The sequence below is a fragment of the Macaca nemestrina genome, chromosome 10 (assembly GCF_043159975.1).
Source record: "Macaca nemestrina isolate mMacNem1 chromosome 10, mMacNem.hap1, whole genome shotgun sequence".
NCBI lineage: Eukaryota > Metazoa > Chordata > Mammalia > Primates > Cercopithecidae > Macaca > Macaca nemestrina.
In genome coordinates, this window is record NC_092134.1 from 61,897,637 (window position 1) to 61,921,515 (window position 23,879).

Genomic DNA, 23,879 nt, shown 5'->3' on the forward strand with positions numbered 1-23,879 from the left:
AGAAGGTTACTTTATAATATTTTTCTACGTAGGAGATAGCCACAGTGAAAAACTGTGCAAAAGATCAATAAGATGTGGTACCCGAAACATGTGAGTCAGTATTTTTTCTGCAGCCACATCAAAGCCGTAACATCATATGTTAAAGAACAAAATGGAAAATGCAAAAACAACAATGTGACTCCAAAGAGCACAGTATTTTGAGGAGCTGATCATACAGAATGGTGAGTAGAACTGGGACTCAATATACCTCTGCCCTTTTTTCTTTTTTCTCTTTTTTAGAAATGGTTTATTGCCAAGGCTGGCCTTGAACTCCTAGGCTCAAGTAATCCTCCTGCCTCAGCCTCCTGAGTAGCTGGAACTATAGGGGTGTGCTATAGTACCCAGCCCCCTCCTTTTTTTGATGGAGATGGGGATTTAGGGATAAGGATTCGGTTGGTCCAATTGACCAGTGCTTATATCTGAAGGACCTAACAGCCTCAAATGTATATCTTCAATACTATCTTTAAAGGAGAGAGTATTCAGTCAGAGATCCACTGACTGAACTGAAATAAGCCATTTCTCATACAACTTTAAATATATGTCCCATTGCCACTTCACACCACTGGTAATATACTATAAATGAATATTTAAAGAAATGCTACACTTATCATATGAATAGAACTTCAGAGTAGTATTTGTGGTATGTGTATTTAAAGCATTATTTATACAATGCAAATGAAATAAAATTAAAATACAACACACTTTAAAAAATTATGCTTAAAAACATTAACAACATAAGAAGGTCCTAGGATCTCTCCCAGAGGCTTTGCTTATCCTGCATCTGCAGCACTAACTTGCTTTGTGCTGTTGAATTGAAGTTAGTTAATATTGCTGAGCCTTGCTGTCCCATTAATTACACGAAATGTTAAGATAAAATGGCTTCTTGGGTCCCTTCCAGATCCAAACCTCCATGATTTCCCTACCTGGTCTTGTGGTCATTTGTGTTTGTCCCTGTTTTTCCTTTTCTTAACAGATACAATCTTTTAAAAGACTTGGATAGCTCTTATATTGTATTCCTCCTACCTATCTCATGGTACCTAAAGAAGTGTTTTTTCAAGTGATAAATAATTTAGTGGCCCGCTCTAAAATTAAGAAAAAGAATAGAGTAGACAAACAGCAGAATGAATGGACTGAAGTATTGTTTTATAAAAGCCTTTGTTTCCAAATATATTTGTGAAAATCGATTGAGGGGAGGAAATTTGTTTCTTCCTATACATGGTCAGAAAGGTTTGAGAGCTGCTAGCCTAACCATGGTGTAGGCACTTAATAAATATGTGTTATTAACATGTAATTCAGCATAATATTTGACCAGGGTAACTTAAGAGATGTTTTATTTCTTTATTTCCTATAAAACTGTCTTATCAGAAAACCCTCTTTAGACACTAACTCTGACCTTCCATCTTGTCTCCCCATATTCAGTCTCGACCTACTCCCACCCACTCCATATTCACTGATGGTCTTTATAAAGACAACTCTGACCATATTACTGCCCTATTCAAAAACTCTCTGTCAGTTTCCATGCCAGGTAAATAGAAATGAAAAGTCCTCAGACTCTTTTCCGAGAATTCCCTGATCCCTACTGGATACTGAACCAGACCACGAGGTTTGCTTTTTTTAGACATGCCCTCCACATTCCCCCCCTTGCCCTTTGTTCCACCTAAAATGCTCTCCTTTCACTCCCTGTTTTTCAAAGCAACCTCAGTGCTACCAAAAGACTTCAAAGTAGAGAGATTGCCCATGAGTTTGGAAAGCATTTGGAAAGCTCAGTTTCTGATGGTCCATCTCTCTATTTTGAACTCCTTTGGTAGCACTTTGTGTCTTGCTATAGATTTTATAATATACCTTGTGTTATAGTGTGTACTTGTCTTATGACACATGAAAGACTGGGAACTCCTTGAACCTGGGTATTCTCTTGGTATCCGTATAGGGCCTTGAATACTTTCTGAAAGTAGGTTGCCCCAGTAGTGCCTAACTAACCAGTTGAGTAGAGACTACTGACTGTCCCCCAGTATCCATTCTCCCCTGGTAGAATAATTCCCCCACCCAGAATTTTAGCAGATTACATGGCCACCCAGCTACAGTCTGATTTTCCAGTTTTCCTTGCATCTAAACCTGATTATGTGACTACATTCAACTGTGATCAAAAGTGATATGTGAAACACCTGTATCACCTCCTTAAATAGACATTGCTTGTTCTTAATTTCTTCAATTTCCCCTTCCTGCAGAAGGGGTACTGGTGAGACACCATCAACAATTCTGGTTTGGAGAACATTCCACAGAAGGCAAAACAAGAACAACAAAAAACCAGAAGGAACCCGGGCTCCTGGATGACCCTGTGGAACTGAGCTGTCCCAAAGCTCTGAAGTCTGTTTTGGGTGAATAATCGAATCAGGACGGACCCCTGTGGTATCCTCCGAGAGTCAAGGACTGAAGGATTATTTAGCTGTCTGGGCTGGTAAACCTCCGTTGCAGGAAAGAAAGGTATGGTATCATACTTGCCTAGATATTGGCCCCAATGCATCATGTTTGCAAAGCTGTTTCAATCTACAATATTCTCCGTCTCTCTGCTTTATTTGCCTTTCATCTTCCTATTGTTAGCTGGCAGTTGGTGCACCTGAACTATCACAGACATCGCATGTTGCTATTTTCCTAAAAGTCAGTCTAAGTTGGGAAGAAATGTTATTCTTTCAAGCTATCTTTTTTTCTGGTCTTGGCTATGCATATTTTTATTGTGGTAAAATATATATGAAATAATATTTACCATTTTAAACATTTGTATGTGTAGATTCAGTAACATTTAAAAATTTTTCCTCCCACACTAGCTTGCCTGTCTAGAGATTTTTTAATATTATACTTTAAGTTCTGGGGTACATGTGCACAATGTGCAGGTTTGTTACATAGGTATATATGTGCCATGTTGGTTTGCTGCACCCATCAACTCATCATTTAGGTATTTCTCCTAAAGCTGTCCCTCCCCCAGTCCCCCATGCCCCGACAGGCCCCATATGTGATGTTCCCCTCCCTGTGTCCATGTGTTCTCATTGTTCAATTCCCACTTATGAGTGAGAACATGCGGTGTTTGGTTTTCTCTTCTTGTGTTACTTTGCTGAGAATGATGGTTTCCACTTTCATCTATGTCCCTGCAAAGGACATAAACTCATCCTTTGTCATGGCTGCATAGTATTCCAATTCAGTAGCATTATATATATTCGCAATGTTGTCTAACCATTACCACTATCTACACCCAAATTTTTGATTATCCCAAACAAAATCTCCATACCTGATTAGCGATATCCCTCCATTCCCCTTATTTCCAGCCCCTGGTAATTTCTATTCTACATCCTGTCTCTATGAACTTGCTTTTTCTAGGTATCTCATATTAGTGAGATATATATATCTCACTAATCATATAATGTTTCTTTTTGTATCTGACTTATCATATAATGTTTTCTTTTTGTATCTGACTTATTTCACTAAGCATAATATTTTCAGTGTCCAACCGTGTTATATCATATATCAAAATTGCATTCCTTTTTGTGATAGAATAAGGTACCATTGTATGTATATACTGCATTTTATTTATCCCTTCATCTGTTAATTGAAAGTTGTATTATTTCCATCTTTTTGCTCTTGTGAACAGTGATGCTACGAATATTAGTGTACAAATATCTGAGTCCCTGGATTCCATTCCTTTGAGTATATATCTAGTGGAATTCTTGGGTCAAATGGTGGTTCTATGCATAACCATTGGAAAAATGATTACACTTTTATATATTCCTACTAATAATGCATCAGGGTTATAATTCCTCTACATCTGAAGCTATCTTTTTTATATCCCACAGTATTTATTGAGGGCCTGCTCTGTGCTGGTGCCACTTTATTATGTTTTTAAATATTTATTTATTTATTATTATTATTTTTTTGAAATAGGGTCTCACTCTGTCACCCAGGCTGGAGTGCAGTAGCTCAAACTTGGCTCACTGCAACCTTGCCTCCCAAGCTCAAGCAATCTTCCCGCCTCAGCCCCACAAGTAGCTGGCACTACAGGCATGTGACACCATGCCCGGCTAATTTTTGTTTTTTTTTTTTTTTTTTGGTAGAGACAGGGTTTTGCCATGTTGTCCAGGCTGGTCTCGAATTCCTGGACTCAAGCGATTCACTGCCTCAGCCTCCCAAAGTGTTAGGATTACAGGCGTGAGCCACAGTGCCCAGCTTTGTGTTAGTACCTCTTTAGGTGACAGTGATACAGCAGTGAATACCAGGATAAAGCCCCCGACCTCATGGAGCTGGTATTCTAATGTGACAAGATAGTTATTAAATAAAAAGTCAAGTGAATAATATAACATGAAAAATGCTCTGAAAAAAGCAAAATCAAACAAAGGGATAGAGAACAATGGGTGGTGGTTGTGGCGGTGATGGGCTATTATTTCAGATAAGATGGTCCGAAAAATCTCTGCTGAGTAGGCATTTCAGTAGACGCCTGCACCATGCAGGTATTGATATAAAGACAACAAAATTCCTGAGGTAGAGTGTGCCTGGTGTGGTCCAGAAGCTGCAAGGAGGTGATCATGGCTGGAGTGGAATGACAGCAGGAGGATGGCAGGAGGTAAGGTTGGAGAGGTGTCCAGGCCCATCCCATAAAGGTCTTTGCAAGGATTTCAAATCAGAGAGTAGTGTGATCAGATCTGTGTTTTAGAAATGTCCTTCTGATGGGACCCTTTTGTATATATATTTATTTAACTTTTAAGTCCAGGGTACATATGCAGGTTTGTTATATAGGTAAACTTGTGTCATGGGGGTTTGTTGTACAGATTATTTCATCACCCAGGTATCAAGCCTAGTACCCATTAGTTATTTTTCCTGATCCTTTGCCTCCTCCCATCCTCTGATAGGCCCCAGTGTGTGTTGTTCCTCTCTATGTGTCCATGTGTTCTCATCATTTAGCTTCCACTTGTAAGTAAGAGTATGTGGTACCTGGTTTTCTGTTCCTGTGTTAGTTTGCTAAGGATAATGGCCTCCATCCAACTCCATCCATGTTTCTGCAAAGGACGTGATCTTGTTCTTTTTTATGGCTGAATAATATTCCATGGTGTACAGGTACCACATTTTCTTTATCCAGTCTACCACTGATGGGGATTTAGGTTGATTTCATGTCTTTGGTACAGTGAATAGTGCTGCAATGAGCATATGCATTCATGTGTCTTTATAATAGAATGATTTACATTCCTTTGGGTATATACCCAGTAATGTATTGCTGGGTTGAATGGTAGTTCTGTTTTTAGGTCTTTGAGGAATAGCCACACTGTCTTCACAATGGTTGAGCTAATTTTCACTCCCACCAACACTGTATAAACATTCCTTTTTCTCCATGATCTTGCCAGCATCTGTTATTTTTTGACTTTTTAATTATAGGCATTCTGACTGGTGTGAGATGGTATCTCATTGTGGTTTTGATTTGCATTTCTCTAATTATCAGTAATGCTGAGCTTTTTTTTTTTTTTTCTCATATACTTGTTGGCTGCATGTATGTCTTCTTTTTAAAAGTGTCTGCCCACTTTTTACTTTCTTTGTTTTTTTCTTGTAAATATTTTTAAGTTTCTTATAGATACTGGATATTAGATCTTTGTTAGATGCATAGTTTGCCAACATTTTCAATGGGACCCTTTTAAAGCGGAGAAGAGACCAGGGGCTCAAGAGTGGAAGCACAAGAGGGACTAAAATCTTCAGATGGGAGATGGTGGGATAGTGTAGCAGTGGCAGAGGTGGCATGAAGTGGTGGGATTTGGTGTGGAAGAAAAATCCAACCTGATGAGCCACTAGGGTCGAGGTGTAATGTAGGCAGTCAAAGGGGAGCAACGTTTTGTACTTACAGTTACATTATATATAATCCACATGCATTTGATTAGTTATCCAAAGTGCTATGTATAATACTGAAGCAAATGAAATGGGCATGATGTGATATAAAAAAGTTGCTTTTTGAATTAAGACAGATTCAGGTTTGGTTGACCATCACAGACAGCTTAATTGATCAGACTCAACTGACTCATAACTTATTTTGGTCAAAATGCCCCTAACTATCCTGCTCACAGTCAGGACTTCAACAGTGCATTTGTGAGCTCTAAAACATAGCCTTCAACTAGGTGTTTATCAGCTTTCACTGCTGTGACAGTATCATCAAATAGCTGGATGGTTTTTGAAATAGTGACTTTGGAAATGAAAAGAAGAAAGTAAAAACTTTATTTTTTTTAAACTAGTTTAAATTATTGTTAGGGTGAATGCCTTTCTGTTACATTTCCTGAAACTCATTTCACACAAATAGGTTTTCATTTTTGGGCAGGGACTTTCGGTCCCCTGAGTCTATATTCGGAACTAACCTGTGGAACCACTGACCTGTGATATCAGGGCGGTCTGTCTTAAAGCAAAGGAATTTATGATCTGCTATTAGCTCTTTACCGGGCTGGTGGCAGATCTGTCTCATTGACAAAAACAGCAATTTAAGGAAATTATTCCCCTTTTATTTCTTTACCATGTGGGGTGGCTTTAGTACTTTTAAAACCAAAATGCATGCAAACATAGGAATAAAACAGGCTTTCAAATGTGTTCACAATACACAAATAGGAAGAAACACACACATCTTTCTTGTGATGATTTGAACTAACAGTTTGCTAAGCAATTATTTTCCAACCCTAGAGAGCAACATAACATTTGGTCAGAAGTTTTGTTTTTGTTTTTTTTTTTTTAAAACGCTGTCTCTAAAATTATCATTTCATGGGAATATTTTTTTCATCATCTTCACTTCTGTAATAAGATATAACTTGATTTAAAAAAAACTTGTCTTTCTACATAAAATATTTTTAAAAGTTTTTATCCCTTAAGTCATTGCTCCAAATATGACTCATATTGTCCCACCATTGTTAGTTTTACTGACTTAATTGCTATTAAAAGAAAAACGCCATTAAGTTACAATAGACAATAGACACATTCCTATTTCAATAAATCAAACAGGTAGATGTTTTGGTGCTGTAAAAACCATCTACAGTATTTTGGAGAATGTACAATTTTCTTTGAATTGCTAAAGTAATTTGAATCTTTAAAAGATTTTATTTTATATTTTGTAGCTACCTTTTGTAAAATGGAGGGATGAGAGCAAAGCAATCATACGTAGGTCTAATTTTTCCTCTCTAGACATAGGGAGAGGTATGTGTACAAGATCGGGGGAGTACTGAGGATGGAAGGGGGCATTTGACCTTGCGTTTGAGACCCTTGAAATTATTGTGCAGGAAACCATGCTCCAACATGGGTCCACTTGGCTGAGTAGCATTTTCAGAGCTAAGTGAGAAGGACTGGCTAGATCTACTAGGCCTCCTGGGTCAGTTCTTGCACAAATTTCTTCTTGACTTCTAATTTAGTTATTTTTTTTTCTTTCCCTTTTTGATTTTCTTCCTTCTCACCATTAACTTGCTGTGAGACAACACAAGTTACTTAACTTCCCTGGGCCTCATTTCCCTTACATTAAAAGAAATGAAAGGGTTCTTTCATGAAGGTCTTTGTCTACCCTCAATTTTAAAAAAATTACACTTGCATTTCCTACTGTTATTTTTTCCTCCCTCATTCTCTTCTTCCTCCCTTTTTCTTCTTCCTGTTTATTGTAAGATTACTTCATTATAACATGTCATTAACATTGTAAAAAGCACTTTCCCATAATTTATATAATTTAGTAGGTCAGGGATTATTATCGTCCACCTTTTGTAGACGAAGACACCAAAGCTCCGAAAGGTTTTATGTAAAGTGAAAAACATTGTCACTTTCCTTATTTATTTAAAGGTAGTCTGGTCTTCTTATGGAGCATGGAAGCTATGTAATAGCAGTGCTACTTAAATAATTGGAGTAGAATTAACTTGAACATCATAATTCTTGTGATTTAAAAGAAAACGTTTCATCAGACTACTTAGTAAATTCATGCTGGCTCCTAGAAATTGTCGCTTTATTTTCCAACTTTTACAAAGCACACGAGAGTGAAAGGGCATACACTCTATAAATGTTAAATTAATTTCTTCTAGAAATTTGATGAGGGCTATAAGGCTTAATGGTAATAATTTCCCCCCTTTTTCCATTCTAAAGATCTGGATGGTACTTGCCTATTTCTAGTTTTCTGGTACTGTTTTCCTTCTCTGTGATTTTCCAATATTGATTTCAGCAGTTCTGTGACTATTTCTGAATTTTCCCACTCTTTGGAGTTCTAATTTACCTGAATAATTAATTGCTGTTAAACTATCATTTAAATGTAAAATTTCTGAAAAGTCTTTTATTATTTTATAAAGTATCAAAATATTCTCATTTGGAAAAAAATTGTCCTAAATAAAGTTAGCCAAAACTATGATAATATAATTAGGGACTCTCAAAAGATACATAAGTGATGAAACCAGGATAATAATAGTCAATTAAAATTGATATTCATGATTCAATTCAATTAATTGATTTGCTTTTGTTACTTTTAGGGCCAACTACATTTATAGGTTTGGCTTTGGTTTATCCATACAGGAGCCAAGTATCTGAGTCATATGAAGAATTAGAAATATGATGAAACTTATAGTAAGATGTAATTTGCCTCAACTTGCAGTAATGCATGACAGCAATAATTGACTAAGCCCACCATGGTAGGTGTTGTTTTATGAGGTGCCCCTGCTGGTCAGATGGGAACAGATACATAAGAACTTAACCTTCTTGTGTTCATCTTTGGTAAGATTTGCAGAAGCCAATTCAGTGCCTTGGATACAAGAATCATGACATTTCATCAACGAATTTTCTTCCCATTTGAGAAAAAAATGTCTTTCCCAATACTCCTTGAAAAATTGCAATTTTCAAAAACTGTATCCACCCCCTTCCATTGTTCTAGCCAATGCCTCAAGTGCTGCCGTCATTGTGTCAAGCATATCCAATTTGTGAAATCCAGCCAAAAGACTTCCTTTCTTAAACTGTGTATTCATGAACTGTGCATTTTGCTTTCATTATTTGATATAATAAAAAATATTCAGATTTCAAGGTTCAAGGGCTAAGAATTGTTAAGGACTAAGACCACTGGACTGAGTAAATGAACTCTTTCAAGTCATTAAGGAGATCCTTTAATGTGCATAGGGCCCTGTGGTTTCTTTAACCAGACTAAGAGAGTTCAATTTCAATTCCTTTATGGAATCTTCCTTAACCATCTCAGTTAACAGTCAGCTCTCCTATAAGATGTGTTCTATAAAATCTAAACCTATAAAGGTTGATTTTCTATCCTCTACCTTTTCTTTTAAAGTTTTTTTTTTGTTGTTGTTTTTTAAGATCCTGGACTTAAGGATCCTCCCGACTCAGCCTCTCTCATAGCTGGGACTACAGCTACGCACCACAGTGCTTAGCTCATTTTCTACCCTTTTATAAGCAGTCTATCTGATCATAGACTCCTAAACTCAAGAGTCTTATTTCATGCACGGAGCAGGGAGCTCAACTGATATTTATTGATCGTTTGATCTTGTTTCCAAAGGCAGCTGGCCATACTGCTGCAGTTGCTTCAGGTCTGGCATAACTATTCCAAGATAGCTAGTCATTATAGAAGCAGATTAGAAACAGCTGAGGAATATTCATTCTTTGTTACATATCAAACTTAAATTCAGCAATTTCTTAGAGCACTTTTAATATGCCACATATAGTGCTTTTGGGCATATAAATAGTAGCTACTATTTATCAAACAGTTCATAAATGCTAGGGCACAATATTCAGTACTTTATGAGCATGGTGCTATTTGTTTATAACAATCACATTCAACAATTGGCATCATCTCCATTTACAAATAGCAGAATGAGCCAAAGAGAGGTTATTTGCTCACACTGTGTAGAAAAGTTCATAGAAGAAAATTTGGTTCAAATATAGGATTTTGACCCCAAATTTGGGGTTTGTAATTATTACTCTGGTTAAAGGAAGGTTGGTCTGAAGCTTAGGTTGGTTAGGAGCAACCCTGACCCAAAACAGGAAAATGCGGGGACACAATGGTTGTATCACTTGAGGCATTGGCTATCAGAAAACCATTGCCCATTGCTTTTTATTTAAATTCCTCTGACTGCCTTTCAGATTCAGCACAATCTTACTACTCTTACCGCTATGACTGGTCATCTCTTCTTCCTCTTCCTAGGCTCTCTTTTAGTCTTCATCTTCCAACCATAGATGTTCCTCAAGTTTCTGTCCTCACACCTTTTCTTTTTTTCTGCTCTGCTTAGTGGTACTCAAATTTTAGTGTGCATTGCCATCACCTTAGAAGCCATAAAAAATTCAGATCCCCAAGGCCCCAATCCTGACCCAGGGAACCAGACATTCTGGGAGAAGGACTTGGAAATCTGCATTTTTTAATAAGCAGTTCCAGTGATTTTATTGTAGATTGAAAAACTACACCAGGAAACACAGACCTCTCTCAAAGTTCTCTCTCAAGGTTCTCATCCACCCAGCACCTTCAACCATCACCTCTTCGTAAACTGCTCTCCAATCATTATCTCTAGAACAGACCCATCATGCTTCACACTTACATTCCAACAATGTTACTGACATTCCCATTTAGATGTCCTGCCGCCCCCTTACCCTTAGTATATCCAGAACTGGGCATCCTCTTGCCTCCAAAATCAGTTCTTCCCTTGAATTCCCTGTTTCTGTCCCTCACCAGGCTCCTGACACTTGATTTCATAACCCTATTCAGAGTCATCTCTCATCTTTAGACCTCCCCTTTAGTCCCTGTGTTCAACCAACTGATGAGTCCCTGACTGTCTTCGTCTGTTAGGGTGCTTTCATATATTCCAGTGGTTCTCAGCCCACCTGTAGAGCTTTGAAAAAATGATGTCTGGGTCCCCACTGAGATCTATTAAATCGGAATCTCTGGGGACAATCCCTGGTCATTAGTAGCTTTAAAAACTGTGCTAGGTGATTCTAATGCATATTCAAGGATGGGAAACTTTAAAGTAGTTCTCTCTGTTTAATATTTGTAAGATCACCTGAAGACCTTCATGGTCTCCATCCCCAGAAACAATGATTAATTCATTAATTGTTGAGAGAATTAGGACAGGTGATTTGTTAACAGATTTTAACAGGTACCCAGGCTAGGCGCGGTGGCTCACGCATGTAATCCCAGCAGTTTGGGAGGCCAAGGCAGGCGGATCCTTGAGGTCAGGGGTTTGAGACCAGCCTGGTCAACATGGTGAAACCTCATCTCTACTAAAATACAAAAATTAGCTGGGCACGGTGGTAGGTGCCTGTAATCCCAGCTACTCGGGAGGCTGAGGCAGGAGAATTGCTTGAACCCAGGAGGTGGAAGTAACAATGAGCTGACATTGTGCCACTGCACTGCAGCCTGGGTGACAGAGTGAGACTCCGTCTAAAAAACAAACAAACAAATAAAACAAACAAAAAACGAGTTACCCAAATGAGACAATGAGAACCCGAACTAGGTGGTGACAAAATCGACTGAACAAACGGGAAAGACACGGTGGAATTATGAGCTTTAAGACTTGAAAATTGGCTGAATATAGGAGGTAAGAGAAGAAAATGACAGAAAATGACTGACAGGGCAGGCACAAGTCTGGATACTAAGAATGCTGGTGGCAAGCAGGCAAGGTAGAAGAAAATGCTTGTGGGAGGCTGGGCAGGTGACACATGATTGAATCTGGTTCTGCACATGTTGAGTTTTGAAGTATTGGAAGATACTTGGTGGAGGTGTCACTTAAGTAGTTGGGGATTTTCAAAATGTGGTAGCTAAACCAGCAGTATTGACATCACCTGGAAGTGGCTTATAAATGCAAATTCTTGACTTTCTCCTCCCAATCCCCAGCCTGCTGAAGAAATTCTGTGGTGGGGTCCAGAGATGTGTGGTTTTACAAGCACTACAGGTGATCCTGATGTCACTAGATTTCGAGAGTCACTAGCCTGGAGTAGTGGTCCTCAAGCTTTACCATGCATCAGAATCACCTGGAGAGCTTGTTAAAGGCAGTTTTCTGAGTTTAATCCCCAGAGCTCCTGATTTACCAAGTTGGGGTGGGGGCACATGAATTTGTATTTCTCAAAAGCAAGCTCATATAAAGAGCAAGTTTAGATAAAGAATAAATAACAAGGTGGTGCCAGTGCACCACTGTCCAGGGACAATATGTTGAGAACCATTGGCCTAGCAATCAAAGGCAAAAGAGATCTGGTCTGGAAACAGATTTGGGGGTCATCTATATACAGAAAGTCATGAGTTTCTTGACCAGACACCTATTGTAGCCTCCTACTGGGTCCTTTGGCTTCCATAATTCCCCAATCTATTTTGCAGGCAGAAATCAGAGAAATCTTTTAGGTTCATAAATCCTATTGGTTCACTAGCTGCACACAATCCTCCAATGGCTTCCCATTGCTCTTATTTGAATTCCATACATGGCTTAACTGGCCCTGCACGATCTGGTCTTTTCCTTCCTCGCCAACTGCATCCACATCATTTCCTTCTCTCTTACTCTGCGCCAGCCATACTGATTTTTTTTACAGATCCACAAACACATCATGTTCTTCCCACCTAAGGCCTCTGCTCACACTGTTCTCCTGCTTAAAACACTGTATCTCAGCTCTAGGGTTCCAATCCCTCCTTCACCTTCTCATCTCAGTTTAGACATCACCTTCTTAGAGAGACCTTCCCTCCTTCTCACCCCTTGTTATTTGTTCGCTATCTATACCATGTTTGTGTTATTCACTGCTCTTGTCACAATTAGCAAACATCATATGCAATTGTGTCCTTGCTTATTATCTGTCTCCACCACTCAATTGACAACTTCCTGAGGGCAGGGGCTTGCTGAATGAATGAATGAAACAAACACAGCAAGTCCTATTTGCTCTTATGTTCTCAGTGGTTTCATAAATGTGTGCTGAATGGAGGAAGTATAGAGAAAGGAGACAATAAAGTTAAGTGGAAAAATATGCAGGATGTCTACATTTTATAGGGTGTGGGGGAGAATGGAATGCTAAGGAGAAAAAGGAGGCAGAGAGGTAGGGCACTTTCAAAACAGTGGCTTAATTGTCATAACAAAAGATATACACTACAAACATATATATATATATATATATATATATATATATATATATATACAGCAACAGATATCTAAATGTCTATATCTAGCTGGATGGATAGCCATTTGGAAGACTACCTATACAAAATAAGTGCCATGAAATAACACTTGAGTTTCAAGGAGGCAGTGTTTATAATCAATGGTCAGATCTATGAAGTCAGGAGACGATCACTGTGAGAAGGCCAAGGGCCTGAAGATTATTCATGGGCATGAAGGCGTTTTCATTTTATGAACACAACTCAATATGTGGATTATAGTTTACCAAAGTTCTTTGATCATTGTTTCATTTAATCCTCAGTAAAAAAAAAAAAAATCTCAAAAGACAGGCAGGACAGCTATACAGACGCTATTTTCAGTAACATGCTGGGGAAGTAGAAGTAACAAGCCTAGATTATGCTTTCAGAAAGTTTAGTGATCTCTCATTACAAATTTCATCTGTAATAATAGATATCTACTATTTATGTAGAGATTCTTCATGTCCAACCATAATATGAGCAAACAGTTCCAGGGAACAATAGTAACTTAAAAACAGACCTCCCTAGAGCTTCTCATGTTTCTTTTCTAAATCGAGTATTTGATTCCAATAGCACTAGAATCTGGGAAGATTTTTTAAAATGCTACTTGGAAATAAAGGCTTTTAACTTGGACAATTTTAAATGGTAACAATTCGTTCCCCCCTCCTTATTTAGTCAGACTGCCAAGCTAAGTTTAATGTAACTTGTAGATGCCAGCAATAGTCACCATCTGCTATTAGCTCCTAACATCTCTACCACATTCTGATGGATCAAATGTAGGATCTTTTATTTGTCCACATAGCAAGCGTTAACGGAAGTTCCTAGAACTGAGTAAATAGGAGGAGAGATACTGTTGGAAGGAAATACAATGATTTCTCAGGTTATTAAAATAGTAAAGAACTATCTGCAATCGTTGCCTATATCCATTAAAGCTCAGAATTGGAAACAGTTTTTCAAGTCCAGGATCCCTGAGATTCCTGCAAAATCAGGCTCATGAAATAAGAACATAGGGGGTTAAAATCTTTTGGAAGGTGTTTTCATTTTCCTAATACAACTCTATATACAGAATATAGTTTACCAACATTCTTTCATCATCCTTTCATTTGATTCTTGGAAACACCTTAAAAGGCAGGCAGCACCATTCTCTTCTGAGGCTTAGTGAGCATTAAGTGGATTATCAGCTAGTAAGTGGCAGAGCCAGGATGGGAATCCTGGGCTTCTGGATCTAGATTCTGTGCTCTTCTTTCTATGCAGCACAGCTTCCCTAATTTAGACCTGCTTTTCTTTCTTTCTTTTTTGCAAAAGACTCCCCTTCTCTATGCACGGGCACATTGCCACCAGAAGGACAACTGGCCTGTGCATATCTGGTCACCTTGTAGAGTCACAAAAACAAAACAAAACAAAGCAAAACAAAACTAAACTAAACAAATACAAAATAAAATAAGACTGAAATGTGTCAAAAACTTGTGGCGTAGGTAACAAGTTTTCTAGACTGTCAGGAAGGAGAGAGGAAGACAATTTTCTGTGATAGCTGTTCTTCTTAAATACTTTCTGTAATTCGTCATTCAATCAAGAGTTACGATGCTTTTTTTTTTTTTTTTTTGAGACTGAGTCTCACTTTATCACCAGGCTGGAGTGCAGTGGCACCATCTTGGCTCACTGCAATCTCTGTCTCCCAGGTTCAAGCGATTCTACTGCCTCAGCCTCCTGAGTAGCTGGAACTACAGGTGTGCGCCACAACGCCCAGCTAATGTTTGTATTTTTAGTAGAGATGGGGTTTCACCATATTGGTCAGGATGGTCTCGATCTCTTGACCTCGTGATCCACCCACCTCAGTCTCCCAAAGTGCTGGGATTACAGGTGTGAGCCACCGCACCCGGCTGAGTTACGTGCATTTTTAAACATTAAGTCAGTGGATACCTCTAGCGCTTTATTGATTCTTACAGGATTTTGAACTGTGACACTTTTGTTAAGGCTTAGCCATGGATGAGAGGTGAACCAGGGCTATCTACACAGTTTATAATATAGTTAAAGGAATTAAATGAGGGAAATGATGTATCAGGTAATTAGAGCTAAGGGGAAGAGTGGTAATGTAGCTTTATTAATAGTGATTTATTTTTATTTTTTATTTTTTCAGACAGAGTCTTGCTCTGATGCCAGACTGGAGTGCAATGGCCCAATCTTGGCTCACTGCAAGCTTCGCCTCCTGGGTTCAAGCGATTCCCCTGCCTCAGCCTCCTGAGTAACTGGGACTACAGGTGCCTGCCACTACACCCAGCTAATTTTTTTTTTTTTTGTATTTTAGTAGAGGTGGGTTTCACCATGTTGGCCAGGATGGTCTCAATCTCCTGACCTTGTGATCCGCCCGCCTCGGCCTCCCAAAGTGCTGGGATTATAGGCGTGAACCACCGCGCCCGGTTGATAGTGATTTTTAAAGACTGAGTTTTATGGTGGGGGGGGGTTCTTAATATTATTGATAGTATCAGCGGCAGTTTCATATTTAATGTATAAAGAGATAAAACACAAAAATGAGCTGAATAAGCTGAATGAAAGACTTAACACTTTCATACAGTGTCCTAATTGTCATAACACACACACACACACACACACACACACACACACACACACACACAGAAAGAGAGACAGAGAGTTAACATCTCTATCTAGCTGTATGGGTGGTTGTTTATTAGTTCAAGTAAAATATATGCTATATAAACATGGTGCTTAAGTATATGTACTTACATGTACAAAATACAATCTAAGACTCTTTTGGACCTATTGAACAATGCTAGATTGGTGAAATTCTACACCTGAAAGTTCTGATGATACTTTTTTCATAGATAGTATATAATAGTCATAGATTAATAACCTGAATATCCAATCTCTTCCTTCTGGGAAGACAGCTCTTTATTGCTTTTTTTCTCATTCCCAGACACATGCACAGACATGTATATACACACTGATCATTACACAACTCAGTTTAGAGAGCATTTAAAAGTATTCCACTATGCAAACTACTGTGAAATCACAGTGCTAGGTGCTACTGGAGAAAAGAAAAGCACAAATAAACCATGCACAATTCCAAACCTCCCTCCGCTTTCTAAGCATGGCTTTGAAAGTTATTTTGAATCTTAGCTTTGACCTAGGTTTGAATCTTAGCTCTGATACATACCAACTCCATTATGTTGGGCAAGTTCCTTATTTTCTGTGTATTTAAGTTTTCTTATCTGTTAACTGGGAATAATAATATCTACCTTTATGGAGTTATAATTCACTGAAATGATGTGTGTAAAGCACTTTCAACAGTGATTGGCACAGAGTAAGCTATTATTGTTGTTATTACACTTATATTATATTTTTGAATATCATATAGCCTAAAAGAGAATATAGACTTAAGCATATGTCTACCAGAAACAATCAACAGCATAATAAAAATGTTCTGTTAAAGGATTTTTTGTTTTAAACAAAAAATCATAGAACCTCCCCAAACCCCTAAATTTAGCTTTGGGAACAAAGGAATAAATCAAGAAGAGTTGATCATTTTTCCAGGTTTTGTAAATACTAACTTCTTTTGCCGCTAAATGAATAACGATGTCTTTAAGACATCAGTTAGGTGCAGCACAGAATTATATATGGAAAAGCAGTCTTGATTTTAAATTCAGCAAGTCAGCCGGCTTAGCAGAAAGAATTCCAGAACAGAATGAGGCAATGGAATGAATAGTCTCTAAAGTGTCTCCTTTATTTCTGAAATTCTGTGATTCTATGGTCAAGATACTTGATGAAGTTTCCAGAGAGATAAAAATAAGACAATGCAGAAAAGTATTAGTAGTAGCATTTTCAAACGGTAGTTCTCTCCCCAAACACCATTGCTTTTTTTGTGATTTTTTTTCAACTATCTTTTTAAAAGCTGGCCTTGCAACAGAATTAATATTCACCTCATGAAGAAAGAGGAGTTATTTTGAATGAGTTGGGCCACTGAAGGAGGAAATCTATTAAACAAAGTCCTTGGGGAAGTGAATTATTTATTGATTCAGCTTGTGGTCTAAAGCTGAGGTGTGTGTTGGGGGAGAAGGGAAGCATTTTGCCATAGGATATTATAAGGGAATTAAAGGGAAAAGGTTAGGAAGGGCATACCTTAGAAATATGGTGGGTAAGCAGGGCTAACTATTGTATATTAATTGTGGCAGTATAGAGAGAACAAGACAGATATAATTTTTTTAAATTCTGATGTTTGGAAATTATTTAAAATAATGTTTAAAAGTGTTGACTAATGTCAATGAAAATCTGTTACTTTTTTCTTAGGCAGTTAACATGTATAAGAAACTCCTTTTACATATTTTGCTTTCTCATTAGTTCATTCATTAAAAATTTACAGATTATTTATTATGTACCAGCCATGACTAAGACAGACATTGTTCCAGCTCCTATGAAGGTTAAATCCTAGCGATGGAAATGTCCTGAGACAAAAGAGAAGATGGAAAAAAAAAAAAAAAAAAAAAGGCCAGGACCTAGAGTGAAAATCCATTCCCTGAATGATAAAAACTTGCTGTACAATCTGGAAATCTAAGATTCCCTACCATAACCCTTGATATCAATTTGATCACATGCAACTGATTTCAGTAGTAAAACAATAGCATTTCATAAAACATAATGCCGTCAACAATAAATATAGATAAAACTCCAGAGGGGAGAAATTTCAATATGTTATCCTCTTATTCTCTTGAGAAAATGATTAATGTAGTGTCATTTGGTTATGATGAAACATTCTTTCCACCTCCCATGGTGGATTCTGGGGTGCATTAATAATTTAAATTACCCCCCAAATTAGACTCTGACTTCAGGATTTATAAAGAAAATATTTTCAGAAGAGGTCGTTACCTAAACAATTCCTTTAATCAACAGTCAGAGGACTGACTCAACTGATGGTGCCAAACGTTCTACACCAGGGCTGTGATGGGGTATCCCCTCCTTATCCCCATCATTCAAAAGTGTAAGAGGGTCAAGTGAATTTTTAAATGCAGATTTTTGATTTATACAGTTCTTTTTCATCTTGTGAAAAGTGGTTACTAGACTTAATCAAAATTCCTCTGTGCATCATTAACTAATTTTAGCTTCCTCCTTTTTTAGTTTTTATTTTTAGTGTTTGGAAGAGCCCAGTTTTAAATCTTCTGTGGATTTCACATTTTTCTACTGAAGCCTTGGGGGAAGCTACATTTAAAAGTAGGGAAATAGTAATTAAAAGTGATTAGGACAAGAAGTTTTGGTGCTATACAAATGTGGACTCAATTCTCCCCGTCACAAGCCGAACCAAGCAGCAGTTTTTGGTTTTGATTATAGCTTTACTTGCGATTTTAATAAACATGAACCAGTATTCAAACTTTTAATATCCTGCTGCTTAACTATTTCCAAAGAGCTATCCAGTTCTTTTAAACAGGCTTTGTTTTAAAATTTTAATTTGTTTGGCTCAGTCTCACCTTAGAAAGTTGTAGCCTTATGGTAAACTCTTTCATAAGTTGATTTCCAGAATCATAAGCAATTCTATTTTTGCCCCCTCCCAACTAAGTGTTTCCTCATGTTTTGAAACTGTTGGTGCTGACAGGTTTTCTGCCTTGTTTTATCTGGTTCCCACAGTAAGTATGAGAGACAAACACAAGAATGTGCCCAGTGTTGACTGGATGCATCAAGACTACAGTGATACTTACAACTCCTCCAGGAACCGGAGGCTGGGCAGGGGATTCGGGAGCAGCTGACTGATGTTGTTCATACTGAGGTCTCTGGAGGGGAAAATAGACAGCGTGTGAGGAGCAGCGAATGCCACCACAAGGAAATCCAGCTGTTCAATTCACACATTTCCAAACAATACAGTAAAATGAACTCATTCCTCTGCTTGACAAATGAATCGCTATTCTACATCTTAAATATATTCCTTTTCTCCAACATTCCCGGCAACATCATGGGCTCTCTATCAAATTAGAGACCATAGGAGGAACTTACATGAAATCCAAAATGATTTAGGCCATTCATGGGCATAGTTGTTATTCTTTATGTTTAAAATTATGTGAGTGGACAGCAAAGGAAACAGACATAACTCAACTCTAGACATAACTCAACTTTGTGTCTTGCTTTAAATTGTGTGACAAAGAGAAATGTCTTCATCACGCAACTCTAGAAGTCCTGTTTTTCTCTGGGACTTCAAGCACCTTGTAAAAACAAATGTTTTGATTCAAAGAAACTTAAAAACAACAACAACAACAAAACAAGACAAAAAGCCTATTCCCTCCTTCTAACATGTTCCTTTTGCAGGTTCTCAGATTGCATTAAATAAGTGAAATGAACCATAAAACGAGGGTGTAAGGTGATCCCGCTCTGTAGCACACTTCCTGCTGGGCCTGCACAGTAGTTCCTGGCACAGGAAACAACAAGCCACTTTAGGCAGAACTCAATCAATTTTTGTTTTAAACGAAACTCCATGTAATTACATTTTATTCTTCCCCCCCCTCCTATTCCTTTACTGTCTCTTACATAGCCCCACAGCATCATGGGTATATGCCCTCTGTATCTCAGAGGCCAAAAGACTGACAGCTGGACAGATTCTAATCAAGACCAACTCAGATTTTATGTAGTCAGCTAAAGGTCACTTAAGAAATGACTTGTTGCACGAACCTGAAGATTCAGAACTTATGGCATTGTATTCTCAGACCAGGCCTGCATTAAAATTTATCTTGAGAAAAGATCATGAAGTTCTTTTCAACCTGAATTATTGCTTTTATTAAAGTGGACACATGCATTGCACCTAATCAGCTGATTCCATTCGCAACATTTTGGTTCCTTAATCAAATATTGACTTTACATCAGTGACGCTAAGAATTGAGGAATCATTCACTCTTCGCCTTTAAAAAGTCACAATAATGTGCAAAGAAGATAAAATATTTTATTAATTGTTTCAGAGTATGGTACCACCCCGAAATTGCTATTAATTTTATTATCTGTTAGTGAACAATAAATAAGGAAGCCAAGTAAATGATATGTTCTTAAGCTAAAACTAGACAATGCCATAAGTATAGACTACAAATTTTTGTATTGTCCATACTCAGAAGTCTGGATTTTTCTGGCATTGTCTAGATAAAGAAGTCAAGTAATTGATAAACAATTTCATTTTTTTCCCAAATATTCCTGTGAAATAGCACAGTCACTAAGTTCACTGAACAGGCATGTTTTAAACTGATCAATGCAGTTTCTGGATTCCTCACATTGATTATAGAATCTCTGCAAAGACTTGATATTTCTCAGGAATATTCACTTTTTAAAATTTGATATCCTACTTATTTCCTAAAAGGATCAAAGTGGTTTGATTTTGGGCCATGTCTATTGGTAACACAGATCAAACCAGTCTTGACATCAAGACATATGGTGTGGAGAGCATAGATTTTCTCTCATATTTTTCTATGTGATGTGGAAATCACTTTAGAACAAATGTTGATCTTGTCTATCTGCAGAAAGCTCTAAATAGAACATGGTCATTTACATATTAAGGTGATTCATAAGCACTCCACATTATTTTTAATATTTGTTACCCTATTTCAAGTACTTGGAAGTGAGGCTTATGTAAGCATTCACTCTCTGGTTCCCAGCTGAACACTTCTTATTTGCGGAGGACACTAGGGCAGCAGAGAAAGTTCAGGCAAGCCTGAGAAGAGCCTCTTGGGTGGGACCTTAGACTTTCCCATTCACTAGCTGCATAATCTTGGGAAAACCAACCTCATTATGCAGCCTTCCTTATTTTTAAACAAGGGTGTCTCTATATGAATAGCTTGAAACCCTATGATTAGCCATTTCCGATCAGAGGGGGGTGACTTAATTATTTTCTCAAAAAGGAAAGTACTTGGCTGGGCATGGTGGCTCATGCATATAATCCCAGCACTTTGGGAGGCTGAGGCAGGTGGATCACCTGAGGTCAGGAGTTTGAGACCAGCCTGGCTAACATGGTGAGACCCCATCTCTACTAAAAATACAAAAATTAGCTGGGCATGGTGGGGGGCACCTGTAATCCTAAGCTACTTGGGAGGCTGAGGCAAGAGAATCACTTGAACCCAGGAGGCAGAGGTTGCAGTGAGCTGAGGTTGTACCATTGCACTCCAGCCTGGGCAGCAAGAGCGAAACTCCGTCTCCAACCAACCCCTTACCACCTGTTTTCTAATACAGGCTGTTTTCTTTTAAAAAGCCTCTAGCAGTTTATATAAACTTGTAGCAGAAATAACTTTTTTTTTTTTTTGAGATGGAGTCTCACTCTGTCGCCCAGGCTGGAGTGCAGTGGCCGGATCTCAGCTCACTGCAAGCTGCGCCTCCCGGGTTCATGCCATTCTCCTGCCTCAGCCTCCCGAGTAGCTGGCACTATAGGCGCCCGCCACCTCGCCTGCCTAGTTTTTTGTATTTTTTTTTAGTAGAGACGGGGTTTCACCGTGTTAGCCAGGATGGTCTCGATCTCCTGACCTTGTGATCCGCCCATCTCAGCCTCCCAAAGTGCTGGGATTACAAGCTTGAGCCACCGCGCCCGGCCGAAAATAACTTTTAATAGCAATGATCTAAGACCAAATGAAATAGGCCTCTAAAATAAAATTCAAAATGGGCAAGGTAAAAATTAATTTGCCTGCATTTACTCTTTTCCCTTCTATGTGCACTTTTGCATTGATGTTAAAATGTAATTATGGTTCTCCAGCTTAGTGTATTCCAAACATGGTGAAAGATGAAATTTTTAAAATTTCTAATTCGCTGTGGACTTACACTACTATAAACTATAATAAAAACTGATTACTAAAAAGGTGAAATAAAAATACAAAGATATACAAAATACAAGACTCAATATTTTATTATGTGATTTAACAGAAATAGTTAAATAACTACAAAAGTTTCCAGACTTTACTCTGAAATTCTTATCTGTTGTGGATCAGTTAAAACAGCAGTGGCTTGGGGTGAGTCCTTCTCTTTGGCAAGTGATGCTCCTCTTGCCTTCATATCAAGAATGGTGAGGCTTAAATTACTTTTAGCCTGCTCATCTTTGACTTAACAATGATAGAATCAGAGAATGTTTGGCTGCTAGAGAGGACTGAAACTCACCAGGTGAGAATGCTCATTATAGATGAGGAAAATGAGGCTCAGTGAGGTGAGGTGGCCTCTAAGTTTCAGTGCAATATTTAGGGGGAAAGCCCAGGCCTAGAATCTAGGTCTAGACCTTAGGGTTTTTGGTTTTGTTTTGCTTTTGCTTTCTTTATTTTTGTGTACCGCCTTTCTAATTTTTGCAAAATATCTTCATTCTGACCCTCAAATTATTTTTAAACTGTTCCTTTTATTTTTCTATAGCATTTGGTCTTTTTGACTCCTGGTACACATATAACCTTAGCAGAAAATGAGAGGTCTTAAAATAATTTCCAAGCCTGTGCATTATTTACACTTTAAGTTATTATTTTAAAATGCTCTGTTTTTTTTAAAACACATCTTGCCCATGATTCAGTTTCATAAAAATCAATGAAGCCACATAATGAATTTCTTGATGTTTTGTCAAGATGTAGAAATTAATTTTGAAGAAGTGGTCACTATGTAAAAGGATTTTGTAAGAAATGGATGATTGATTTCTGCTGTGACAAGATGGTCAAATAACTTAAACCATTCTGCTCTGTCTCTGATCCACCTCTTATCTATGCTATACTACTGATCACATCTAGAAATCTAGAATAGAGATTGCAAATTCCATGAGAGCAGTTGTTATATATAGGAACCACCCCAGGAGCTTTAAAAAATGTTGATGTCTGGACTGGCACAGTGGCTCACACCTGTAATCCCAGCACTTTGGGAGGCTGAGGTGGGAAGATTGCTTAAGGTCAAGAGTTTGAGACCAGTCTGGGCAATATAGGGAGACCTTGTCTCTACAAAAAAGAAAAAAGAAAAAAAAAATGAGCTAGATGTGGTGGTGTGTTCCTGTAGTCCCAGCTACTTAGGAGGCTGAGGTGGGAGGATCACCTGAGCCTGGGAGGTTGAGGCTGCAGTGAGCCATGATCCCACCACTGTATTTCAGTCTGGGCAACAGAGTGAGCCTCTGTCTTAAAAAATGCTGATATCTAGGTTCTATCCCCAGGATTTTGGAGTTAATTGATCCACTGTGGGCACTGGAGTTTTTAAAAGCTTTTCGGGTGATTCGAATGCTCAGCCAGGACTGAAAACAACTGCCTGGAGTAACCCTAAATTTTCAGGCCAGTTCTCTGACTTCTGCAACTCACTTGAAATTGAGGAAGCTTACGATGATGAAAGGTACTGTTTCTTATGAGTTCCTATGGGTTGCATCCCAGCAGACAGTATCTTTCCCTTAAAAATGTTTTTGTTACTTGCAGCTCTATTTCTTTTTCATTTGACAGATGTTAAATGAGCATTAACGTGGTCAGGTTTTATTCTAGGAACACAGTGGAGAATATATCTGAGTCATCTTTAACTTTTCCCTTTCCCACCATCCTATGTCCATAAGCCCCCGGTGTTAATTGCACTACAGAGTTCGCTGGATCTGGACCCTCTTCTTTCTTCTTGGCTGCCTTTAGTTAGGCCAAAGGCAGTACTGCTGAAAACCGTTCTGCTCTCCATGTTTACTGTGTCTCCTCATTCTGGGTCATCTTCTACACCATGGCCAGAGCAGTCACCCTGAGAAGTCTGTCTGCTCATCACTCTACACAGA

General features: G+C 38.2%; 1 protein-coding gene across 2 annotated transcripts in view; it reads right to left on the minus strand.

The window, feature by feature from the left end:
* LOC105473374 (leucine rich repeat containing G protein-coupled receptor 5) overlaps window positions 1-23,879 on the minus strand; it is a 147,861-nt gene that overhangs the window by 62,295 nt on the left and 61,687 nt on the right. For both annotated transcript variants that reach the window (XM_011727160.3, XM_011727161.3), the window contains exon 2: window positions 18,865-18,936. In XM_011727160.3, the coding sequence (XP_011725462.2) occupies window positions 18,865-18,936 (72 nt within the window). The remainder of the gene's footprint in view (window positions 1-18,864; window positions 18,937-23,879) is intronic.